Source organism: Patella vulgata, chromosome 6 (genome assembly GCF_932274485.2).
Source record: "Patella vulgata chromosome 6, xgPatVulg1.2, whole genome shotgun sequence".
In the NCBI taxonomy this organism is placed as follows: Eukaryota; Metazoa; Mollusca; class Gastropoda; family Patellidae; genus Patella; species Patella vulgata.
This window is the reverse complement of record NC_065884.2, coordinates 22,901,371-22,928,195: the sequence shown is the minus strand read 5'-3', so window position 1 is coordinate 22,928,195 and position 26,825 is coordinate 22,901,371. Positions and strand designations below refer to the sequence as shown.

Genomic DNA, 26,825 nt, shown 5'->3' with positions numbered 1-26,825 from the left:
CGCTTGGATCTTGAGCATTGCAAATTTGGAAACTTAAAAGTATTCTCATGAAGTAAACAACAGTTGACGCTGTATAATAAAACTGGTGTTAGGAAGATTAGTTTCATCCTTATCGCAATATCCGTCTATAATTGTTGCTTGCATGTGACTGAATTATAGATAATGACAGAAAACATCAACAAATGATTACTTTAGCGCCCCCTTTTGACGACACATTTCATTTGGAAGATATGCCTGTTGATTTTTCAGACACCCAACTGATCCTACCAAATGACGAAGATGAAGAGATCGATGCTGTTGAATTGCGAACACATGAAACAATTAATAGTAATGGCATCAGCAGAAAGACCGCCTATATAACAGTGGCAACACTTTTATTAATTAATCTATTAAATTATATGGATAGATTTACTGTTGCAGGTAATAATTACAATTTACATCATCTTTGAGTGGCATTTGATTTAGCGATCGGGACACAGTTTTTATGGGAAACAATCACTAGTTTATTCTATTCAATTGTTGTTTTTTGTTAGAATCTTATTTTACCTTTTATAAGCCTACGATGAAATGTGTTGTCACCGCCGTCTGTCCGTTCGTTCGTCAGTCCACAATGAGTGACAATTGCTTGTAAACGCTCTAGAGGCTAAAATCTGATTGACTTTAAATTTATAGGCCTACACAGTGTTTAAGGTCATAGATGAAGAATCCTATTAATTTTCAATGATTTCTGAAATGAAAATGAAGTGAAATGGGGTTTAACGCCCTACTGTTTTGCTCCGAAATGGGCTAATGAAGACGGGCATACTGTCAATGGATCGTCTACGTGTACGCCAATGTGTAGGCCTACGTACACAGGACCTCAGTTTTTTGTCCCATCCAAACCTTTTATAAGCCCACGTTGAAATGTGTCGTCACCCCCGTCTGTCCGTTCGTCAGTCCACAATGAGTGACAATTGCTTGTGGATGCTCTAGAGGCTAAAATCTGATTTGACTTTAAATTTATACACAGTGTTTAAGGTTATGAGATGAAGAATCCTATTGATTTTCAACGATTTCTGAAATGAAAATGAAGTGAAATGGGGTTTAACGCCCTACTGTTTTGCTTCGAACTGGGCTAATGAAGACGAGCATACACTATACAGTGTGCTATGAGGAAAATTTTGCCCACTCTTATATCGAATTCCAACTGTCAATGGATGGTCTGCGTGCATGCCAATGTGTACACGGGACCTCAGTTTATCGTCCCATCCAAACAACTAGACAGCTGTCCTTGTCAGGCCCTCTGTCCTGCTTCACTGACAAGGAGGAACCACGCCGGAAAATCTGGCCAATGCAGGGATCGAACATCCGACCTCCAGGCTAGCAAGCCAGCGTCTTACCCACTTAGCTACTGCCAGATTTATGGCCCTTGATCACTTTGAAATATCTTGTGGACACTCTAGATATAGAGGCTAGAGTTAATTTATAAACATTGTTCAAGGTTATGAGACTAAGAAGTCTATTGATTTTCAACATTTTCCGATAATTGCATGGACCATACAATATAAATACATTTATATTTTCATAAAATTTTGTCATATCTCATAAAATTATCATAAAATGGAAAAATATAAAAAATATAAAATTTCACTATTTCTGATAAAATGAGTCGAGAATGTTTTCAAAATATAAAATTAACCTTAAATCGCTACTCCCAATGATAAATTTCTATACTAATAAATCTAGTTTTGAATACGAAAATCATCCAGTAGTCAGGTCGATATATGGAAAATAGCCCCTCAACCCCGCCAATATTGCTACAAAAGGTTTCTTGACTGATTCTGGTAGTGTTTAATGTACTTTACAACATACTAAAAGTAGGACCCCCCCGGAAAAGTGGGTTTTTTTCAAGATGGCCGCCGAAACGTCTTAATGATCATAACTATTGTAACCGTCAACTCAAATTTGATGATCTTGGTGTCTATCACTAGGTTTTGGGGGGCAAAGAACACATTAAGATCATTAGAAATGATGTTAGCCTATTATGTAACACAAAAATCCAATATGGCGTCAAAAATGGTCGCCAACACCTCCAAATAACTATTGACTTAAATTTGATGATCTTGATGTCTATCGCCAGGTTTTGGTGGGCACGAATGAAAGTGGGCCATTATCGAACAAGTAAATCCAATATGGTGTCCAACATTTCACTACCATGTGACCAACGTTTCAGTCTAATTTGATTAAACTTGGGTCTAGATCTATCCCCTAATTTTGGGGACAAGGAACACATTCTAACCATATTTTATATCACATAGCTGAAAATCTGGAAACTGGAAAGCAATGGCTTTCCATATATACAGTGCTGCCATCAGTTGAGAGACCTTTTGTAACAATGTTTTGGTAAAAACACTTTTCCGGGGGTCCTACTTTGGTGAACTTTTTGTATGTTAAAAAGTACACTAAAGCCTACCAGAATCCGTTGAGAAACCTTTGTAGCAATTTTTGAAGGGTTAAACTGCATTTTGACCGGACTACAGGCATTTTATGACCCCCAGCCTGCTGCTCTCTTTCATTTTCTGTTTGACAGTGTTCAGTTAATGTTAATGATGGTATATGCATATGAAATGGAATTAAATGAAATTTGGGTTTATCGTCCTACTATTCTGCTCTGACTGGGCTATAAATGAAGACGAGCATACTCCAGACACGCCAATGTGGTCAGGTCTGTGTCCTGCACCACTGACAAGGCGAACCACGCTGGAAAAACCTGATGAACTTTTGCAGCCAACACCGGGATCGAACCTGCATCCTTCAGGCTAGCGAGCCAGCATCTTACCTGCTTAGTTACCGTGGCTCCTCGTGAGTATATGAACATAGGATAAGATGACTACGACCATTAATACTACTGATGGGACGTTCTTATCCGCATAACACTGGCTGAACACTACTTCATGAACCAGAGATAACATATTTACTGTCAGTGCAGTATTATAACAAAAAGTCATAATATTTGATGATAAAAACATAAAACGTCATGAAATGTAATAGACACATTATAAAAATATCATAAAATTTGATTAAAACAATCAAAAAAACATAACTTTCATAAAAATATAAATTTATGACAAAAATCTGTGTACGGTCCCTGTAATCACTGCATGAGTTATGGCCTTTGATCACTTTGAAATATCTTGTGGATGCTCATGAGTCTAAAGTTAATATCCAATTGATTTTAAATTTACACACAGTATGTAAGGTCATGAGACGAAGAAGCCATTTGATTTTCAATGATTATCGATAATGACTGCCAAAGTTATGGCCCTTGGTCACTTTGAAATATCTTGTGGACTCTCTCTGTAGGCTAAAGTTAATATCCAGTTGACTTTAAATTTATACACATTGTGTGAGGTCATGAGATGAAGAAGCCTCTTGATCTGCAACGATTTCCGATAATTACTTTGAAAAATCTTGTGGATGCTTTATAGTCTAAGTCACCAAGAACCTCCTAGTCTTCAACATACGGAGGGTCTGGGACTGTTGTAAATTTTTGATGAAAAGTTCCATCGCCCATGCGTAACCGGGAGGGTTTTTTTTATGTGGCTGATTATCCTGTATCTTTGGCCAAGTCAAGTGTAAGAGTTGCACCCCTTTGCACAATAAATCCAATAATTCTTGCGTTATTATGAACAAACATGAATCGTGACAACGAATTAGGGTCGATTAAAAAAACAAAACATAGATATGGCCCATATGAAGAGAGAAATTTTACAATAAAAAGAATTAAAAGTGTTGGATATTGAACTGGCAATGCAATCAAATGGATTTTCTGAAATGGCAATCTTAAATTAATTTCATCGTGTTTTAGGACTAGTTACCTCCCATAGCCAATGACCTATTATTCTCAAACGTTGACAACACATCCAGACTAATATTCGTAGAATGTTTTTTTCTGGATGATAGAGACTAGATGCTTTAGAGACCATAGTTATCATACACTGTGTTTACGGTCATGAGACGCCTGTTTAACAGAGTTTAAGGTCTTGAGACGAACAAGTATATTGATTTTCAATGATTTTTATACGCCCACATGGAAATGTGATCGTATATTGCTGTTGCCCACATCTGTCCATTCGTCATCCACAATTTCTTGTGAACACTCTACAGACTACATTTATCATCTGATTATTTTGAAATTGATATGCATTTCAATTTCAGCAATTTCCTATAAATATGTCTAGATTTATGGCCCTTGTTTCACTTGCCTGGCAACCTATTAGGGCTGTCGAAAAAATGTTGCCATATCGATACATTATTACAGTACATTTGTCCATGATACACTTTATCGATACATTTTTGCTGTATCGATATTTTTCTACTTTTATAATATATTCAAATGTTTGCTAGACTGTCTATAAAGACTTCATAATCAGTCAGATTATTTAGGCTTTGTAGTAAACAATATGTCTGCTAAGCCAAGACCAAAGTTGAAAAAACGAATAAAGTGAAATGTGTATTCACATACATGTAATCAGTCATATTGCAGGCTTTGCAGTAAACAATAAGTGTCTAAGACCAAAGTTGTAAAAACAATAAAGCCATTCAAAATAAAACTGTGCTTTGTGATAAACCCCATACTCCTCGCAGTGTTTCGTTTGATTAGACCTAATTCCACTCAAACACTGCTGTAATGAAAGCAAATTTCTGTTCCAAATTATGACTGGTCAATACCTATACCGAACTGCGTAACAATATCATTCAAGTTTTAAAAACAGAGCTCCATATATGTTTACATAATGTTACGTCTTGACTCAAAAAATTTATTACGCCCAATTAACCATTGCATAGCAGATTATTGTAGAAAAACTAATTGCGTGACAATGGCTACAATGTAAACAATACTGCTTGGACACGAACAATACTTTCGCCGTTTTTAATACCTTAAATCACTGTCCAAAGTTTTAGGGAAGAGCCCAGATTAACAAAGGGCTGTCATGTTGCTGTACTTGGGAGAGATTTGATTGAACGGGAAGAATAGACACACTCTCTCAAAAGCTCAAGTATCAGAAGTCAATCCAGCAATGGGCAGAGAGGGATTTCTCGGGCCATTGCTTCAGGAATATGGATAAACCTTGACTTTATCGAAGTATTGCAGTACTTTTGCAGTACTTTTGCAGTACTTTTTGTCACGTATCACAATGTATTGCAATATGATTTCTGACTGCAATACCCAGCCCTACAACCTATCTTTGATAACTTGAACATCTAAATCCATGATAAAGTTTTGTATACTAAACGTTAGCATGGGGCAGAACTAGAAACCAAACAAATTCTAATGATTTTCTGAGTTGTTACTCTTAATCAGATTTTAGTGTATTATAAATGTTTGATTAACTACAAAAGTAAAAATATGCGACAACTCTTGTTGACGATTTATCTGCTGTGGGCTTATGTTTCGTTGCCTGGCAACCTATCTTTGATTCCTATTGTTACTGTTATTTAATTCTCTGTAAATGGTTTCACTATGAATTTCATATATATTAACAAACTGACCTCAATTTACTAAATGTCATTGTGCTTGATAACGATAAGAGGGTACTTGTCAAAATTTCATGCTTTAAGAATAAAACTAGTGATTGTTTCCCATAAAAACTGTGTTCTCTTAATATTATAATAATTACATTGTCAATGGGATTAAGCTTATTTTAACCCCTTTTAGTGTATGAACAAATTATAATTATGGTTATTATAAAGTGATCTATGTTTTTGAAATCACCACTTGAAAAATAAAATCCATATACGATGCAATATCCCAATATGTACTATAAGGTAGTTGTCTCCTGTTTACTTGTATTTACAATACAAGTGACGGTTAATATCTTTTCATATACAAAACTTGAATTGTCGTACATTGTCAGTTATGATAAATATGGCATTTCATCCATTGTATGAAATGATCTATATCCCATGGAGTAACGTAATTTTAGCTGACGTTTCCCGGTGCCAAATTGGTGATGAGTCCAATTTTTCAAGACAAATCTCTTTTGTGCGATGGAATGTTTTAAGTGACACTAGGCATAATCCCAAATATTCAGAATAAAAGAAATTTGTTTGTACATGTGCAGCCTACTGTAATGCGAGTAGAAACAGTCTTGAATGAACTGTTTCACTAATTATTTTATATTTATTTCTAGGTGTGTTAAAAGATGTTATAAAATACTATGATCTGACATTTAGTGAAGCTGGGTTAATACAAACATCATTTATTTGTATTTATATGGTATTTTCTCCAATATTTGGTTATTTGGGCGATAGATATACAAGGAAATATATCATGGCTTGTGGTATATCACTGTGGTCATTAGTTACTCTGGCGTCATCATTTGTACCCTCAAATGTAAGTTGATGTAAACCATTGGTAAACTGAAACCCTATTATAGTAGTAGTAATATTCTGAATCATATTGAATGATTTGGCATTAGTTATCTGACAATGTATATAAACATGATATTTATACATTGAAATATGAAAATAATATATTTTTTGTGAAAGTAACCAACATTCTTATTATAATGACCATAAAAAGAAAACATTTGCAAAAATTCTCAGAATAACTTGGGTTTTCATAGATGTACGTCCGTTACTTTTCACAGTATTTCATGTTACCAAATATTTACCTTTTATCTCTCTCATTCATATTTATTTATGGAACTGTTCAAAAACTCATATTTAAAGCTAATATCACCCATTCTTGTTATTATGACCGTAATACGTTTCACAGTATTTCATGTTACCAAATATTTACCTTTTATCTCTCTCATTCATATTAATTTATGGAACTGTTCAAAAACTCATATTTAATGCTAATATCACCCATTCTTGTTATGACCGTAAAAAGAAAACATTTGCCCGAATTCTCTGAATCATTTGGAGTTATATAGATGGATGCATGTCCCTTACCAAAATTTTAGGGTAAAAATGTACGACCGTTACCCAAATTTTTAGGTCACAATATTTTAAACAAGGAGTAATGTTTTCAGGAAAGTAACTGCTCCATTAATTCATATGAGTTCATTATTATTATTATCTATCAGTCCTATTACTTAAAAATTTACATATCTCATGTAATGGGTTAGCAATTTGCATTCGTACGTCCGTTACCAGAAAATATGTACGGCCGTTACCACAATAATTTCTAATTTACTGGGTTACAAGAATCCAAATGTGAGAAGTGATCATACAGTACACATCAAGTATTAGTGCCTTTTCTTACATTTTCATTCAGGCAAATCATAGTGTTCATTTCTGTATGTCCGTTACCTATACTTTGAGGAGCCAATATTTATTTCAGGTGTTCATGAACAAATTAAATCATATATCAGCTTATACTTATAACATATGTCTTTAATGCTATATGAAACCCAAACAGTTAATTATTCATGGTTAGATAATATTGGAAGTATTCAAAACATGACGAGTTCAAAATGTACCTCCTTACCGTAGAATTGCCCTAGTAAAGACTTATTGCCCTTGATTATATCATATAAACTTGTTAATGCAGCAGTGATATTATACAGTATAAACTTTTTGCTTTTTACCTACATGTATGTAGCTAGTTCAGACTATTGTTGTTTTATTTCAGAGTTTTTATGGATTTATATTATTACGTGGGTGTGTTGGTATTGGTGAAGCAAGTTATTCTACCATAGCTCCAACTATTATAGCTGATTTATTTTCTAAAGGGATGAGAACTAAGATGTTAATGATATTTTATTTTGCTATACCCGTGGGAAGGTTAGTTATTTATGAAGAAACAGAATTGAAATGGGCCACCACACTCTCTTGTATAGTACATGTAAAATATTTGCTCCTAAAGATTTAGGAGGTGAATCCGTATCCCAGGAGAAAATTAATTTTGCCATAATTAAATAATGGATATTCTGCATGAAACTGAGTAGTTTTATTCTATCCAAAACACCCAATAACACTTCTCTTACTAAGTTGAATATTCAGTGTACTTTAGAATTGATACACCTTACTTTTACTTTTCAGTGGGTTAGGATATATTATTGGTTCTAATGTTGCTAAACTACTAGGAGCATGGCAGTGGGCATTACGGGTAAGAAAAGAATTAATGTACATATTAACGAATTCTATGAAATTTAATATTTTTACACTCATTGTGACAAATAATGAATGTAGACAAGGCTCTTATTTTATTCTTATTCTTAAAGTACCTGATCGTCATTTGAGGGATTTTTATGGGCGTATAAAAATCCCTCAAATGACGATCAGGTACTTTAAGAATTGTCATCGCCCCTGTCCGTCCGTGCACAATTGTTTGTGAACACTCTACAGGTCACAATTTTTATCCGATTTCAGTGAAACTTGAAATATAGGTTTATCACCCTAAGATCTTGGTTCCTTTCGATATTGGCATGTATCGGACTGTAACTTCATGGATTATGGCCCCTGATTGAACGAAAATCACGTTTTTAGCTTGTGAACACTGTAGAGGTCACAATTTTTATCTGATTGCGTTTAAACTTGAAATGTATGTTTATAACCCAAAGATCTTGGTATAGTGTAAACATCTGGTATATCAAAGTTGTCCCTCTAGAGGCCACAATTTTGATCCGATTTTGATGAAACTTGAAATGCAGGTTTGTAACCCAAAGATCTTGGTTCCTTTCAATATTCGCGCATATTGAATTTTAACTTCCTGAATTATGGCCTCTAGTTGTACGAAAAATAGCATTTTTAGCTTGTGGTCCCTCTAGAGGTCACAATGATTATTCAATTTAAACAAAAGTTCGAATATATCACTGTTACACCATAATGTTTGTTGACGTCGAATTTCGTGAAAATTGGGCCAAAACTGCTGAACAAAATGGCCGCCCCTCGTACACTAATAGTGCAAACATCTGGTAAAACAAGGTTGTGGACCCTCTAGATGTCACAATTTTGATCCGATTTTGATGAAAGTTGAAATACATGTTTATAACCCAAAGATCTTGGTTCCTTTCGATATTCGTGCGTATCAAATTGTATCTTCCTGAATTATGGCCCTTGAATGTACAAAAAATCGCGTTTTTAGCTTGTGGTCCCTCTAGAGGTCACAATTTTTATCCGATTTTAAAAACCGTTTAAATATATCACCATTCCACCATAATGAAGGTTAAATTTGAATTTCGGGAAAATCAAAATGAAACTGCCGGACAAAATGGCCGCACTTTGTACGCAAATCATGTAAAAGTGGGCAACGAAGGTTGTGGACCCTCTAGAGGTCACAATTTTTATCCGATTTTGTTGAAATTTAAAACATATCTTTATTTCCAAAAGATCTCAGTCCCTTTTGATATTTGGGCATTTCAGAACATAACATTCTGGATTTATTGCCCCTGATGGTACAAAAAATCCTGTTTGTTTTCAGCTTGTTCTCTATCCATCTCTTGCAAAATGTGGGCATATCGTGAAAATTGAATTTCTAAGAATACTATCCGTCCAAAAATATCTCAGCTCTGTTCGGTATTTACAAAGATATGATGAATTAAAAAAAAAAGATTGTCAACATGTTTTATCCATAAACTATAACACATACTTATGGATTGATAACGTTGAGAGAATACTCTTCAAAACATCGCCTAAATAAATCAGTAGCTGTTTTTCCATAAGTATGTGTTATAGTTTATTTATCTACCCATTTACTAAATGCCACTAAAAGAATATTGTTTTATCCACTGCACAGATGAAAAATAGGATATGGTCAAAACCATCTAGCACCACCTATAATTTTCACTGAAATTTTGGATGGACGCTTTTTATTCTGATTGAATCCCAGCTGGGGGAATATCTACTGTTGATATTGTGATTTTGTTTTTATTAAATGTTGAATAATAAATTTTAGTAAATTTTAATGTGGATTAAAGATGCATTATGTAAGATTTAGATAAAAAGCTGACAGTTCAAAGATAGATAATGAAAAGGAAATTTCTTGAATCTTGAAAATTTCAGTCAAATTACTTTATTCTGAGCAAAGTTTGGACTGTTTGGAGAATAGCAGATTCTTGATTGTCATTGCTACCAATGGTATCGAGAGTTGATTATGGTCTTGGCAAATTAATAAACATCTAATTAATAATTTATATAACATTTAAGACCTAAAGTAAGACCTGCAATAGGAAGATTTAGCTCTTGAATAATGCGTCTTTAACTTTAAAGGTTCAATACCACTCTTGTTGTAAGTGTAACTGAATAATATGTCCCAATCTTTATTCTGGTCAACAAAATGTACTATTTTGGAATATTTCAATTAATTGATGATACAAATTTCATCTTAACACACCTTATTTAAAAATTTTGAAAAATTCAACATAATGGTTTGAAACGTCTAATGTAAACCTTTTCAAATGAAACTTCGATTTAAAAATATTTTCGAACCCTCTGGACAAGTAAAATAGGATGTAATGGATAATTTACACAACCGGTAGGACACTTAAACATCTAGTACTTAGATAGAGATATTATTTATTTTCTGGAGCTTTCAAGCCAGCAAGAGTGTTATTGTCCCTTTAAGCTGTGAAAAATTATCTATTGTTCGAAAATTGCAAATAATTAAAATAACTATCAATATCAGCGAATTTAAATTGTAGGGAGCTTGACTTCTTTAATCATAAAGAATCGATAACCCACATCAGATAATTTTAAGAGAAACTTAAAATATTTACAAGTGATGGTATATTTATTATATACCCATATTTTAATGTGGGCAAATATTGTGGTTACATGCATCAGGTATGTATTTGGATTCTTGACTGTGGAAGAAATGTGCATTAAACTCAAGTCAGCTGTATCCTGAATTCTAGATGCAATTGAAATAAACAAGGAAATAAAACGAATGTCATGTCCTTTGCTCAGTTAAGATTTCCTTGATACCCGAATTCAGATTAATGAGTATTTTATTAAAGGAAATGAAATGAAATGAAATGAAATGGGGTTTAACGTCCTACTGTTTTGCATTTTATTAAAGGGACAATAGAGCTGTAAAAAAGGAGCATTACCAGTTCTTATTCTTCAAGACAAATCCACTGTGACGCGTTTCCAGAGTTGGGGGGAGAGGGTTGGGGCAGGGGATCCTGCATTCATCAATAGCGTCGAAATAAAAATAACTTGTGAAGCATTGCCACCATGTATGCACCTAATGAGCAGAAAATCAGAACTTCTGATTTTATCAAATTCGCAGGTAATTCCCCAGACCACTGTTCTTAATCGGTTGTTTTTTGTTGGCTTCAGCGGATTAATGTTTAATCTAGCCGATTGGTAAAACAATGAATCAGCCACTATGGTATCATAAATCAATCTACTTTCGGCCAATTTACAAAGAGTTAATTATCAAGTCGATTGATATAACAATGAACTGACCACTGTAGACTATGGTATCATAAAACAATCTACATTTGGCTGATTTACAAAGAGTTAATTATTAATTGTTGATTAAGAAACCCATGTGATAAAACTTGGTGTATAGTTTCATTACATCAATACTGGCACTAATGGACACAATGACTTTAATTCTAGTTGAGTGAGTGTGATGAAACTTAGTAACACCTGGATTAGGATTTATATATATTTATATATATGTGTTGTATTGTATTGTGATATTATTTGATTTTGGGTAACACCTGGATTAATATTTATATATGTTATATTTATATTGTGATATTTTTTATTATAGGTTACACCGGCATTGGGATTATTATGTGTTATATTAATCCTGATCTTCTGTAAAGAACCAGTTAGAGGTATGGCTGATGAAGGAGAACATTTAAGTAATACAAGTGTTATGACAGATATCAAAGAATTAGTGAAATGGTAAGTGATCTTTATTATTATGATATTAATTAATTACAAAGTTCTGTTTATGCTTTGTACATGTAATCTAATTTGATAATATTCATCTTTATGACATTATGTACAGGTATGTCTATAAGTATCTCTCTCACTTGCTAAGTGAGTTAGACGTTGGCTCTCTAACTTGCTAAGTGAGTTAGACGTTGGCTCGCTAATCTGGAGGTGCCGTATTTCGATCCTAGTGTAGGCTGAGAAAGTTCATCTGAAGCCACTAGAGGTCACAATTTGTATCCGATTTTGATGAAATTTAAAATGTATGTACATATATTTATCCCAAAAATCTTGGTTCCTTTTGATATTGACGAATGTCAGATCGCAACATCCTGGATTATGACCCCTTATTGTACAAAAATCGCTTTTTTAGCTTGTTCTCTTTCCGTCTCGTGCAATATGTGGGTGTATCTTGCATGGCAACTGCTTGTTTTTTTATTAGAATAAAATCCCATATTGTTTTGTCTTTTCAGTAAATCTTATGTATTATCAACAATTGGATTTACATGTGTAACATTTGTAGCTGGAGCTTTAGCTTTATGGGCTCCTGTCTTCATGTTAGATGCTACTGAAACACTGGGTCAATCAACATCAGAAGAGCAGTAAGTTTGAATTAAAAATATTAGCTTGTATCTATACTGTTTGCATAATGTAATATTAACAAATTTTGCAGAACAAAAAAGACAGTGGGCTCTGCAGTTTCCTTTATAGTTTCTGTATACTTCTTTTCACAGAGTGTTGTGAATATATTTATTTGAAGGGGTGCATCCAAAGATGGGTGGAAGTGTGCATATTCCACAATCCAATTATTTTCTCCCGGTTGACATATATGTGACCATTGACAGCAAAATGGGCTGGGATTCGCAAATCCTTGTATACAATATATGAACAAAAATGTGAAACTTTCACCTTTCGTGTTATATCATTAAAAAGATATTTCTGGTCAAATTTAATATGTTTGACTTCCTACTCATTTTGCTATTAGTGTGGTATGAGATGTCATCCCGTTGGATTTGTATGCTAAAATTGATTTTTTGTTGTTTTGGGTTGATGTGGGATCAAGCTATCCAAAAATGTTGGAGTTCAAATGTTCCGTCCCCTTGACCCCTCTTGGAGAGGCCTTTTTATAATCGGGCCCCCCATCATCGAGGTCATGACTGTCGCCGCCAATAATGGTTGGATTTTCAAGATCTGAAGTTGATTCTAAGGATTTGTCATCAGAAAATTTGAACCCTGACATTTTTGGATAGCTTGGTCCCAAATCAACTCAAAACAACAAAAAAATCAATTTTAGCATACAAATCCTATGGGAGCTCTTTTGATTAACATAATTTTGACAAACATGCAATACCTTTAACTGTATTTATTGTGTCATGGAGGAATTCATTGAAATATCTAATGTTATGGCATGTGAATTGATTAATAGGTATATTATTCATAGGACACTTTCCTTTTTTTTTTTTTTTTTTTTCTGTTTAGATCTAATATATGTGTATGTTATGTATAATTGTAGGGTATCACTGATATTTGGTGTTATAACAGTAGCAGCAGGGTTTATAGGTGTAGCTGCTGGTGCTGAATCAGCCAGACGATATAAAGTATACAATCCTAGAGCCGACCCATTGATTTGTGCCCTGGGAATTCTAGTCTGTGTTCCATTTCTTTACTTCAGTTTAGTTTTGTCGCAGTATAACATAATGGCGACATGGGTAAATATTACTAATTTTGTTTCTCCTATATTGCTATACATCATAAGTTCACAACACATATTTATTTACAAACATAAATGTCTTCAAACTGGATTTGAAAAAAATTAAAGATGCATTATGGGATAAACAGCAAAGTGTCGATTATCCAGTTAATCGTTTAATCGAGAAGGAAAGTTATGCAGTAAATCGGCTTACAATCCACTAAAGATCGCAGGCTAGCGCTGCCATCTAGAGTTGATTATGGCCTGGATAGGTTAATTAATGTCTAATTAATAATTTAGATAACATTTCAGGCCTAAAGAAAGACAGGAAATAGGCAGATTTAGCTCTTGCATAATGTATGTTTAAATGTTTTTGTTCTTTATAATTTTTGGGGGACAATTGGTCCATAACAGAAATTGAATTTGTCCATGGTGTATTACTATTAGCAAAATTGCTCGGGGAAAATAGTGTTATCTAGTTCAGAGTAGGATTCATAAAGCAATATAAGAAATAATTCTGAACCTAATATAAAAGGACAGGAAAGGGGAAATAATTGTATTAATGTTGGGGACAATATTAGGCCACACAAAATATTCTGGTTCTCAGACAATCCTTTGTAAAAAATTGATACGGGGAGGGCTCTTTTTGTATTTTTTGTTTTAATTTGTCAAAATTCTAGCTAGTTTTTCATTTTTATACGCCCACATTTTCATGTGGATGTATATTGTCGTCGCCCCTGTCCGTCCGTCCACAATGGTTTGTGAACACTCTACAGGTCACAATTTTTATCCGATTTCAATGAAACTTGAAATATAGCTTTATCACCCTAAGATCTCGGTTCCTTTCGATATTGGCATGTATCGGACTGTAACTTCATGGATAATGGCCCCTGATTGTATGAAAAATTACGTTTTTAGCTTTATCCGATTTGGTTTAAACTTGAAATGTAAGTTTATACTTTATAACCCACAGATCTCGGTTCCTTTCGATATTCGTGCATATCGGACCATAACTTGACGTGTATTTTTATACGCCCACATTGAAATGTGGTCGTATATTGTCGTTGCCCCCGTCCGTCCGGCGTCCACAATTTATACACAGTGTTTAAGGTCATGAGACGAAGAATCCTATTGATTTTCAGCGATTTCCGATAATTACTGCCAGAGTTATGGCCCTTGATCACTTCAAAAAATCTTGTGGACGCTCTAGAGGTCAAAGTTAATATCCGATTGACTTCAAATTTATACACAGTGTTTAAGGTCATGAGACAAAGAAGCCTATTGATTTTCACTGATTTCTGATAATTACTGCCAGAGTTATGGGCCTTGATCACTTCAAAAAATCTTGTGGACGCTGTAGAGGCTAAAGTTATCATCCGATTCACTTCAGATTGGTACACAGAGTTTAAGGTCTTGAGACGAACAAGTATATTGATTTTCAATGAATCTTTATGACTTGAACAGCTAAATCCATGATGTTAAAAGTTTTGTATACTAAACATTAGCATGGGACAGAACTTTATAAAAACCAAACAAATTCTAATGGTTTTCTGATAATTACATAATGAGTTGTTACTCTTAATCAGATTTTAATGTATTATAAATGTTTCATTACCGAAAAAAGTAAAAATATGCGACAACTCTTGTTGACTGCCCAGACGATGTAGCTGCTGTCGGCGTATGTTTCGTTGCCTGGCAACCTATCTTTTTGTCTTGACATGTGAAAAATAATTTTGTTGAATTGTTTATAAAAACCGAATATAGTGATAAAATATTTCTGTGAACATGTTCAATGCAAAAAAATCGGCCAGAAAAAATGAAAAGCAACCATCTTTGTTTGCAGTGACGTCATCGGTTTTTGTGGTCACGTGCTCTTGAAGGGTCACATGCTCGTGATATATGATTTTTTTTTCGTCTTGACATTTGAATTTTTCCGTCTTGTCATGTGAATTTTTTACTGTTGACATATGAATTTTTTCGTCTTGACATGTGTATTTTTTTTGTCTTGACATGTGAAAAATAATTTTGTTGAATTGTTTATAAAAAACGAATATAGTGGTAAAATATTTCCGTGAACAGTATAAATTGACTTGACTATAACAAAATACAAGAGCAGCAATGGAAAAAAATAATTTTTATTGAATCTTTATACGTCGTTTTGTACAGAAAAAAATGCTTGGAAGGTGATGAAAAAATTGTTATATACTCGATTTTTTCTTTTTTCATGCAGAAAAACGGTCTTGTAATTAATCCCGCTTTGGCTTGCCATAATTTTTGTTCCTTATTTTTCAGATACTTATATTTATTGGTGAAACTATGTTATGTTTAAATTGGGCGATAGTAGCTGATATGTTATTGGTATGATGATTTTTATATTTACATCTTAGCTATATGAACTTTCTGTTGTGATAATTGTGATTACTGAATTATGAATTCGCAAATGTGTATACAGAAATTTTGAAAAGTGGGGATATTAAACAAAGTCTTGCAGAGCATAGCAAGTCAAAAACAAATTGAGGGACCCCTGCAGTAAAATTTTGTCAATATTTCATTACAATTTGGGTGTCCCAAAGATCTTGGTTCCTTTCGATATTTGCGCATATTGGACCGTAAGTACATGGATTGTGGCCCCTAATTGTACGTAAAAATTGCAATTGTAGCTTGTGGACCCTCTATAGGTCACTTATTTTTACTGGAAACCATCTTTGGTACACTTTATTATCAGAATTATTAACTACCAGTACATGTATAAATTTATTTTCAGTATGTAGTTATACCCACAAGAAGATCAACAGCAGAGGCATTCCAAATATTGTTATCCCATGCATTTGGTGATGCTGGTAGTCCATATCTCATTGGTCTGGTAAGTTTACGACTATCCACAGATGAAAAACAATTGTGTCTATCATTGACTGTAGATTGATTAGGTATTTTTCTGTTTAAAGCCTATCAAATTAATCCTTAAAAAAATGATTCCGGATAGAGGTTTTTATTTTGTACAAAGTATCGCGATTTGATATTTTGTGTGACGTTATTTCATTTATAATTAAGTCTATATATCGGATTCGATCATATCTGGAATCGTGTTATAGAGTTACTTACCTTTACCGCAGGATCAATGAATGTGTGCTAGTCAGTGTGATTGTTTAGATGACCTGGTAGACAATAAGACCTTCCTTTCAGGTTTATTGGGTCTGTTGTCCATCAATCTGTTTGTCTGTCTGTCCATCACAAATTTTGGGACGCACTAACTCTCCTTCTAATTTAGTTAGAATGTTCAAACTTGGTGTAAGTGTTTATTAGGTCAATGCCTTGACAGAGTTCGAAGGTGAGCATTTTCTGCTTAGGCTAAGCAGAGATAAGCAATTTGATTGGTAGATGTTTTGGGACATACTTGGTGACATACCTGAAATTGTCATCCCGTTGCTCTCTGCATCGAGCCTTAACAGCTAGAAGTTCGATAAGATTCACTACTCTCTTGTAAATTTCACATATTTTGACATTGTTTCTTTCTCAAAACATAAACATTACAGACATAGGCGTACGGGGAAATTTTTGACTGGGGGAGCGGTGGTGGTTGGTGCCCAAAAAATGTAGTTGTTTATGTAACTGTAACTCGTGGCTTACTGTACTCCTAACAATAGAGGGTTTGAGTCTTTAAGATTTCTATTTAATTGCCTAACTATAGACACTCTGAATTTAAATTCGCTCTTAAATTGGACACATTCAAGAACACAATATTTTTTTATACAACTTTTACAAAGTACAATTGTGTGCCCAAATTTTCCCAGCATTTGGTGCCCAAAATGGGTGGGCGGCCACCCCCCCCCCCCCAGCCTCCCCAGCTCGTACGCCTATGATTACAGAGTGTGTCTGCGTAATGGGACACTTGCATTTCGTCTAAAGGGTAGACAGGGATCTCCAAATCAGGTACATTGATGAAGGAAAATTCGCCTATTTCTTTTGCGACAGTAATACTTATTAAATTTCACACCTTGAATCTTGTGTTAAACACTCATTTTTTTTGGGTCGGATTAATATTATGTTTTGTTTCCACCTGCTTATTTCGCAGTAACTGCTCATTAAGCCACTCGGTTTTTGAGAGCAAGGTCTGGAGATGTGACTTTTTTATAAACACTTTATTAGTTTTCCAAAGTACATAGGTTCTGATCAGCTGTAAATAAATATTTAAAATATATTTATCTCAATTATCTCCCTTTGGTGATACAGTTTTTAGCGCATATACTAGAAAATTATTGTCTGATTGACACAGAATCAACAGCATAGTATACACGATGCCACTAGCTATAATAATTATTGAATCAAAATATTTCATCGCAATTTAGCTAATATATATCTAATTGATTTTCGTATTCTGTTTTCCTGCAAATGTTATTCAACTTCTTTATTATATAATATTTGTATATTCTAAACATTTATATACACGTTGATATATAAGATCAACTGAAAACCCATGAATCATTCTGAATTTTTGCCATTTGTGAGAAATAGGCGATTTTGTTGGGGTCACTTTTCAAAAGAATATAATATTTTTCTAAGTACCTTTTACATTGTTTTGCCCAGTGATTTTGAAAAAAACCACCTATATTTTCAACCCTTAAAGCAAACATGTTTTTTTTTTTTAAAGAGTGTTATTCTATACTCTTTAATAATAATGTTTATTAATTTCCTTTAAGTAATATTGTGTAGATATATGATCAAGCATTGGTTACTTTGTAAAGGTTTCACACGTCAACATGCTATCATAAATGGCCATTTCGTGTAAATTTCTTACATGTGTATCATGCTCATGTGAATATGTTAAGTGACGTCCATTAAAGGATAACGGGCACCGACGAAACCTGTCATCACTGCATAGCAGTTATAGTTATATAATTTTCTGAGCTGTTTCTAAACCTTTTTTTTTGCAAAATAAATGCTGGTGTTTTAATATTCCTCACAGTTCACTGGATCATAGATATTCTTAGTAGAAAAGACAAAAAAGTGAATCTTAGAAAATACAACCCCTTGAATAATTGATTATTGTTATCTACAATTTATTATTTCAAGATGAAAATTATGCGAGATGTCAAGGGATGTACCAAAGTATTATGCAGTTATTTCAAGAAGCAGAATTATTTACAATATACAAGTTCAAAAAATGAGATTGCCTATGCATTAATTACATCCGTAAAATCCATTTAAAAGGAGGACCCATCTACAAAACCGTAAAAGGACAAATTATTTCGAGAAGCAGAATTATTTACAATATACAAGTTCAAAAAATGAGATTGCCTACGCCTTAATTACATCCGTAAAATCAATTTAAAAGGAGGACCCATCTACAAAACCGTAAAAGGACAAAATTATTTAATAAGCGAAACCATCCACAGACACATGTGCCGTGTTCTGCAATGCATAACCTTGATTGAAGAAATGAAATGATGTAATTGATGTTTAATGGCACACCAGCATCAACTGGGCGATAATGCTCCAGACATAATTATTATATAAAAATCATTTTTGCATTTGTTGCAGGATACATGAGAAATTAGGTTACGTATACAATTAGTTTGATCATCACTCCAGTCTAAATTCAACTTTAAAATTTCCGAGGGTTCTCAAGATAAAGTTTTAAGCAAAGGCATAATTATGCAACCCGCGATTACTTTCACATTATTATTATGATCCAAGTTGTTATTGTGTACGCCTATAGCCTCCTTTCAAAACTTCCATCATGTGTCAGTTCAGGATATATTTGTATGTAGTTTATATCAATATCAAAACACTACAGCCCTTGGGGCCAAATAAATATTCAAGTCAGTTGGACAAACAACTGTGTTCTTAAATCACGTAAAAATGAAAGTTATATTCTACTGGGCCGAAACAACTTCATTAACATCCAAGTAGGCCGCAACACCTCAAAACCAAATCGACTATTCTTGATAACTAGGTCAAACATAGCTGATGTTCAGTAACGCGATGTAAACAAACCATGATTTTTCAAGTATAAGTTATATAGCTTGATCTGAAATTGGTTCCCTCGTGTAAGAAAGTAATAGGATGGAAATTCTAAGTATGTCACTAAGTTTTAGCCGTTTTAATTAAAAATTGAAGAAATAGCAAGCAATTTTTGTGTCATAGTGTCACCTGGAACAGACAGTAAGTTTCGATAATGAGCATTTTCTACTCAGGTTAAGCAGAACTATAAGCAATTTGATTAGTCGACACTTTGGAGCTCAATAATTTTGATCCTTATTGAGTGAGAGTGGTGAAACTTGGTGTATAGTTTCAATGCATAATACCTTGACTAAGTTTGTTGATGAGCATTTTCTGCTTAGGCTAAAGTAGATACTTCAATCTGATTTGTCGAGACTCTGGAAGACAATAACTCTCCGTCTTTTTGAGGTAGAATGGTCAAACTTGGTGTAGGTGTTTATTAGGTACTGATAAGCAATTTGATTGATTGAGACTTTGGAAGACAATAACTTTGGTTCTAATTGGATGAGAATGATAAAACTTGGTAACATCTCCATTAGGATTTATATGTGTTGTATTGTGATGCTATTTGATTATAGGTAACACCTGGATTAGGATTTTATTATTAAAATGGGTCTGTCTTGTCCATCATACTCTTTGGGACACAGTAACTCTCCTTCTAATTGAGCTAGAATGTTCAAACTTGGTGTAGGTGTTTTTTAGGTGAATGTCTTGATGGAGTTCAAAGATGAGCATTTTCTGCTTAGGGTAAGCAGAGATAAGCAATTTGATTGGTTTATGCTTTTGGACGCGATAAATTTGGTTGTAATTGGGTGAGGGTGATGAAACTCAGGAGTATAGATTCATTATATCATTACCTTGACTAAGTTCGTTGATGAGAATTTTCTGCTTAGGCTAACTAACCAGCAATAACCCATTTGATTGGTCAAGATTATGGAACATAACAATTTTGCTTTTAATTGAGGTAGAATGTTTAAACTTTGTATAGATGTTCATTAGGTGAATGTCTTGACTGAGTTCAGTGATTAACATTTTCAGCTAAAGCTAAGCAGAGCTAAGCAATTTCATTGGTCAATGCTTTGGGACATGATAGGTTTGATTCTAACTGATGAAACTCAGTGTATAGTTTCACTACCAAGTACTTCAAAACATGACTGAATTCGATCGTGAACATTTTCTGCTAAGAGAAGATAATCTGTTTGATTGCTCTATACTTTTCAAAACAATAAATGTACAATTACTTAGTATGTGTCATCTATTTATTTATTTCAGCCTCATTGTTTACCTGGGTTTTTTTGCTGACCCAGATGAGATGATATATAAAGAAAGAGAGAGAAATAGGGTTTAACGTCCACTCGACACAAACTAGGTCATTTCGGGACTAACACATGGTTCAGTTTTATTTAAATAATTCGCTTGCGTGTAGGGGTCTTTAGCAGTGGGAGGAAACCGGAGGACCAGGAGAACGCACACAAGGTTGCACAGGCAACCTTCTCCAGGTCACGTACAATCGGGGAATCGAAACTACACCAGTTGACTCAATGACAGACCTTATGATACAGGGCCCACATGCTAACCACTTGGCCATCCAACCCCCCAAGAGATGATATATAATAAACCTAATATACATAATGGTTGTATAGTATCAAGAGCAGTATATGGAGATATACACTAAAGTAGAATAATATAACACCTGTAGGAAATACTATACCTATATTTTTGCCATTATTTCTTTCCAGATTGCTGATGCAATATCAGCAAAACATGGTTCAACATCTAAAAGTACACCAGTACAATATAAATCATTACAATATTCACTGTTTACTACAACGTTTGTGTGTGTAATAGGAGGAGCTTTCTTTCTAGCTACAGCCATGTTTATACAAAAAGATAAGAGAAGATGTGAACAAATAACAAAAGGTATATATCCACATAATTACCTGTCTTTTGCTTCTGGGGTGATAAGTCATTTTATCTTCTTTCTGGACTAGTACTGGACCCCTGCACTACTCATCTTGTTATTATAGACGACACTCTGCTATTTCAAATACAATCGACATGAAACTTAGCATGTGTGTTCCTTGGACAATTGCACATCAATTTTTAATATATCATAATTCCAAGATGGCTATGATGACGTCTTGCTTGGTTCCAGGTCCATATATTATGCTTGTACTTGTAAGTCTGAAGGTCATGTCCACTGGATGTGACAACACCATTGACAATGAAAATTTCAGTCTTTTTCTCATGTCCATCAGACGCAACAATTAGAGAAAAGTCATAATTTCATGTTATCTTCATGTGAAGGTAGCAATTACCATGGCAACCAAGGAAGAAAATGTTGTTTGCAGTTGTAATTTCTGGTAAACATTGGCTGTTAGTCTTATCCCATACCATCATACCTAATAGTGGTGCGTCTTTGTGACTATGATAGGATATATATTGAAATAAAAACATTGCTCTGTAATATATATTTTGCGATCTAATTCACAAGAAAGCACTAATGAACAGACAGTATTCAGCATATTAATAGACTATAAGTTTTAAGTAATAATGTAAATCCATTTGTCATCTAAGCTTCAACTACAGGGATACTTGCGAACTAAACTTATTAAAACATTTTAAAAGTTTTATGGGCGTCATATTGACTTGATTGGAAAATATAACATGTCTCTCTCGGCTATTATTCTAGATATATTTAATTGACGTGTATACAATCTCCCTGATTATGTCTGTCTACTACATCGTTAACACTGTTCATCACGTGCATTTTGCATACCGATAGTCTATTGGCCAATCATGCTATTTTACCGAGATTTCGCCTAATAGTTTGGATGCAGCTAGGGCGGGTGTGGCGCCAGACAGGGTAAGCTTACTCTTCCGGACACCTGTTACCACTGTTTGTCTTGTATTTTGTACACGGTGAACAGTCCATATGCTGATTACACTATTTTGCCTTCTTACACTATTTTGCCTATACCGTTTTTTTAGGACTTCGAATTTTGTCTAATGGTTTGGATTGTTCGTACTTGGTTTTATTTTATAGTAACCTGTGTAAAATTTAAATAATACTGCTTATTAGGGAAAATTGTAAAGTATTCTACTGTAGATAATAAAGAAGTGTGGTTTTAATGTATCAAGTCAAGATATTTTAATACTAAATAACAACTATTTAAGTGGTGGACACATTAGTCAAATGCCCGAATGATTCACCTGATTCAAACATGGTTGATATATTAAACTGAATTATATTCGCCTAGTGTGTCCGCTTCGCCGAAGCATTCATTTGCAAATCACCACTCATATCGAGAAGTCATGTGGTTGTTTGAAGACATGGTTTAATCATGTGACGTGAATGGTGATGCAATCAACTGGTGAGTCGGATGAAGCATTTGCCTAGTGTGTCCACCCATTCGGCCAAATAATATTCAGCGCACGTGTCCACCACTTAAAGGAAATTGTATAATTTTTTCAGGTCTTTTAGAAAGTACAGAATCGTTAGATGATGTAGTATCTGGAGAGCATGCTGTAAAGACTATATCAAGAGATATTCATGTTATAACATGAGATCTATTATTTATTAAAGCTCAATATATTTAAATATTTTTTTACTGTATGAGAATGTGTGATTTAGACATACATGTACTAGAAACCACATTGTCCTGAAAGAATGGCTGTACCATATGATATTCTGTTTGTATGCAAACATTTTCATGTGGACATAAATTGTTGTCCCACTGTCCGTCCATCCACAATTTATTTGTGGACACTACAGGTCACAATTTTTATCCAATTTTGATGAAATTTGAAATGTATGTTTATAATCCAAAGATCCCAGTTATTTCAATATTCGCACATATCGCCCCATAACATCTGGATTATAGCCCCTGATTGTTTACAAAAAATCGTATTTTTAACTTTTGGTCCCTCTAGAGGTCACAATTTTTATCTGATTTTTAAAAAACTTTCAAATATATCACCATTACACCCTAATTATGATTGAGTTTCAATTTCGGACCAAAACTGTTGAAATTTATCACACCATAAGGATGGCTGAGTGTGAATATCGTGCAAGTCGGACCAAAACTGCCTGACAAAATGGCTGCTCCCTGCATGTAAATAGTGTAAAAGTATGTAATATCAAGGTTCTGGACACTCTAGAGGTCACTTTTTTTTTTTTATCCCATTTTGATGAAACTTAAAATGTATGTTTATATCCCATAGATCTTGGTTCCTTTTGATATTGACATATGTTGGACCTTAATATCCAGGATTATGGCCCACTATTGTAGAAAACCCTTGCAAAATGTGGGCATATCTTGCATGGCATTTGTGTGTTGACATGACTTTTCATACAGCAAAGAAATGTACATCATAGCATCGATGAGTGCATAACATGGCAGCTTTCAAAAGCTCCTACAGTACTTGTTAGGAGGGGAGGAAATTTTGTACAGAATTATCATATTCCTAAGTCTCTGTTGGTTTTATTGACTGAAATATCTAACAATTATTCTATACAGTACATGTTTAATATAGGCATTTGATTATATCTTTTAAATTCATTTATACCTGTAAATAATAAACCATATACCTTTTGTAACTTCATTTATAGCAAATAATATGTACAAGTATATTTATATAAAAAAAATTATAATTTTGCATGTGTGCTTGATATAATAGAGATGCATCATAGACAAACACAAACTTCAAATCAGACAATTGGTATATCAATCTTCCTAACCCAAGATAATCAAAGATTTTGTTCTAAAATACCAGCCATATTTTGTGCCTGGATACCTATGTCCATATACTTACTGAAGCTAGAGTTGTTAGGGACTGTCCTGACCCGATTGTCTATTCACTGAAACTGAGGATGGTAACCATATCAAATCTGGAGATCAATATTATGATTTGATAATTTCAGATAATTTAATTGGGGTATTTCTTCACATTTTGGTATTTTATTTGGCATAATTAAAACAGACATTATCAAGAGATACCCAATGAAATCTCGGACTGCTCCTTGAAGAGTTTGGGGGGGGTTGGATGGCTGAATGGTTAGCACGTGCGTGCTGTATCTTAAAGTCTGTCATTGACAAGTACGTGACAAGAAGTAGGGTCGCCTGTCCAACTTCGTGGGTTTTCTCCGGGTCCTCCGGTTTCCTCCCACTGCTAAAGACCCCTACGCGCAAGCGAATTATTGAAATAAAATTGAACCATATGTTAGTCCCGAAATGACCTGGTTTGTGTCGAGTGGACGTTAAACCTCATTTCTCTCTCTCTCTTTCTCTTGAAGAGCTTGTATGCCAAATGTTTTGTGAACATTTGATGTGGAAAGAGTTTATTATATTGGATGAAAGTAATTAGAAGAGCAAAACATAAGATAAATTAGTGTTAATTTAAAGAATACAAAAAAGCTAAAACTTTTATCTCATTATTATAATGGCCGCATCTCTTAGCAAAAAAAATCAAAACAGCTTATTTATTAATTGTGGCAAGATAACTTTGATCCTAAGTTATAGAGAGTGATGAAACTAAGTACTTAAAAATCTTGACCGAGTTCGATCGTGAACAATTTATGCGTAGACAAAGTATAGATAATCAGTTTTATGCTCCATACTTTTCAAAAAGATAATTAATGTGCCATCTATTAATTTTGGGATTGGAGCTGGGGACATCGGCCTCACTGTTGGCTTGTTTCTGTTATTATTGCATTGTTTGAAAGTACTCGGGCCAGGTGGTGCCCATTCGATCTTCTAAACATAATAGGTATATATGTGAAGTTTCTTTTAAATTTTTTTTAATAATATTCATAAAAAACATTTAGAATCTTGTAACATTGCATAAAATAAAGTCAAGAGTAGTGGATCAATAAGTTGTGTTATATCACTGTCTATTCGATTTCCAAAGTAGTTCAGGTGATAATGGTTAGCGTGCGCGCGCTGTATCAAAGTCTGTCATTGAGTCAACTGGCATGGTTTCGAATCCCCGGTTGTACATGACAAGGAGTAGGGTCGCCTGTCCAACCTCATGGGTTTTCTCCGGGTCCTCCGGTTTCCTCCTACTGCTAAAGACCCCTACGCGCAAGCGAATTATTGAAATAAAATTAAACCATATGTTAGTCCCGAAATGACCTAGTTTGTGTCGAGTGGACGTTAAACCCCATTTCTCTCTCTCTCTAGTTCAGGTGATAATGAATAACTTATAACTGATTGGATGTTTATAAGTTTACAAAAGTAAAACATCGTTCTGGAGTTCAAGTAAAAAAAAACCATCTTATTTTATTGAAGTGTAAGAAGGTAACTACCATTATAGTCTCCCCCTAGACCACGATTTTTCGCCTTATTTATTTCTGTTGACGCATAAGCCAGGTATATTATTTCAACCATGTATTTACAAGAGTATGAGAGGTATGTAAGATAATTGTGAGAGCTGTATTTTATTATTATCCAATAAGCTTGTTATGATTAATGTGGTTTTGTTTTCATTAAAATTAAATTCTCAATTTTTGTTTTGTTTTTACACCAAAAATCAAGCTGCAGGATATACTGACAGCAGTGTTGCCATCTCTTGTCCACATCTTACTCAATACTGGTATTTCTAAGGATTGACATTAAAGCTAGATTTTGTCATATTTTCATTCTGGACATGCCAAGATTGGTTTTCTATTACTTTTTATACATCCAGCTCAGTTTCAAACAATCATTTCAAATTTGGTGGGATGACCACCTAATAGATTATTTATCAGATTCTTTTCAAATTTGGTATGAACCCGATGATATTCAGCAATAGTCCACCCCATTGAACACAATTAGGCTTGCAGCCAAAATTTCTAGCTTGAAGTTCCGCTACAAGGTCCTCCCTAATAAACAAACTATACATTTTTGGAAAGCTTATAACACCAGGAACACAAATTCAGAGAGTTCCAAGCAAAAAGTTTGCACTAACTCAATTTAGGGCCAGATGAAAATTGTGATAATTGTCAAGTAAATGCTATATTTATACTAAGAGTTGTGAAGTTGACATAAAATTAAATATTGGCGAAAATACCCCCTTCATCCTATCCAAAGAATATGCTATTGGTTAAATTTTGATTTAAAGTATAATTAATGGACAAGGGAACATACAGAATTTCGGAAATCCATTTATGGGAACAGGAGTTATCTCCCTTTATGGAAATATCAAAAGTTCTTTTTTTTAAAGATTTTATTTGATAAACTGAATGGAATTTAATGTTTTACTGTTCTGCAACAAC

At 34.0% G+C, this 26,825-nt stretch overlaps 1 protein-coding gene across 1 annotated transcript; it reads left to right on the top strand.

The window, feature by feature from the left end:
- Window positions 1-38: 38 nt before the first annotated feature.
- On the top strand, window positions 39-26,075 carry LOC126824759 (protein spinster homolog 1). Its single transcript, XM_050554122.2, has 11 exons — window positions 39-420; window positions 6,174-6,376; window positions 7,622-7,773; window positions 8,032-8,098; window positions 11,714-11,850; window positions 12,354-12,482; window positions 13,394-13,589; window positions 15,863-15,928; window positions 16,335-16,433; window positions 21,310-21,490; window positions 23,046-26,075. Exons 1-11 carry the CDS (start codon window positions 183-185, stop codon window positions 23,135-23,137), a joined length of 1,560 nt encoding a protein of 519 aa, XP_050410079.1. The 5' UTR covers window positions 39-182; the 3' UTR covers window positions 23,138-26,075.
- Window positions 26,076-26,825: the final 750 nt, after the last annotated feature.

Bases quoted from the DNA above. Each gene is read 5' to 3' on its own strand.
- LOC126824759 (XM_050554122.2), top strand. From the start codon at position 183: ATGATTACTTTAGCGCCCCCTTTTGACGACACATTTCATTTGGAAGAT. The intron at 7,774-8,031 runs GTTAGTTATTTA...TTTACTTTTCAG, and splicing joins TTTGCTATACCCGTGGGAAG to TGGGTTAGGATATATTATTG. The intron at 16,434-21,309 runs GTAAGTTTACGA...ATTTCTTTCCAG, and splicing joins GTCCATATCTCATTGGTCTG to ATTGCTGATGCAATATCAGC.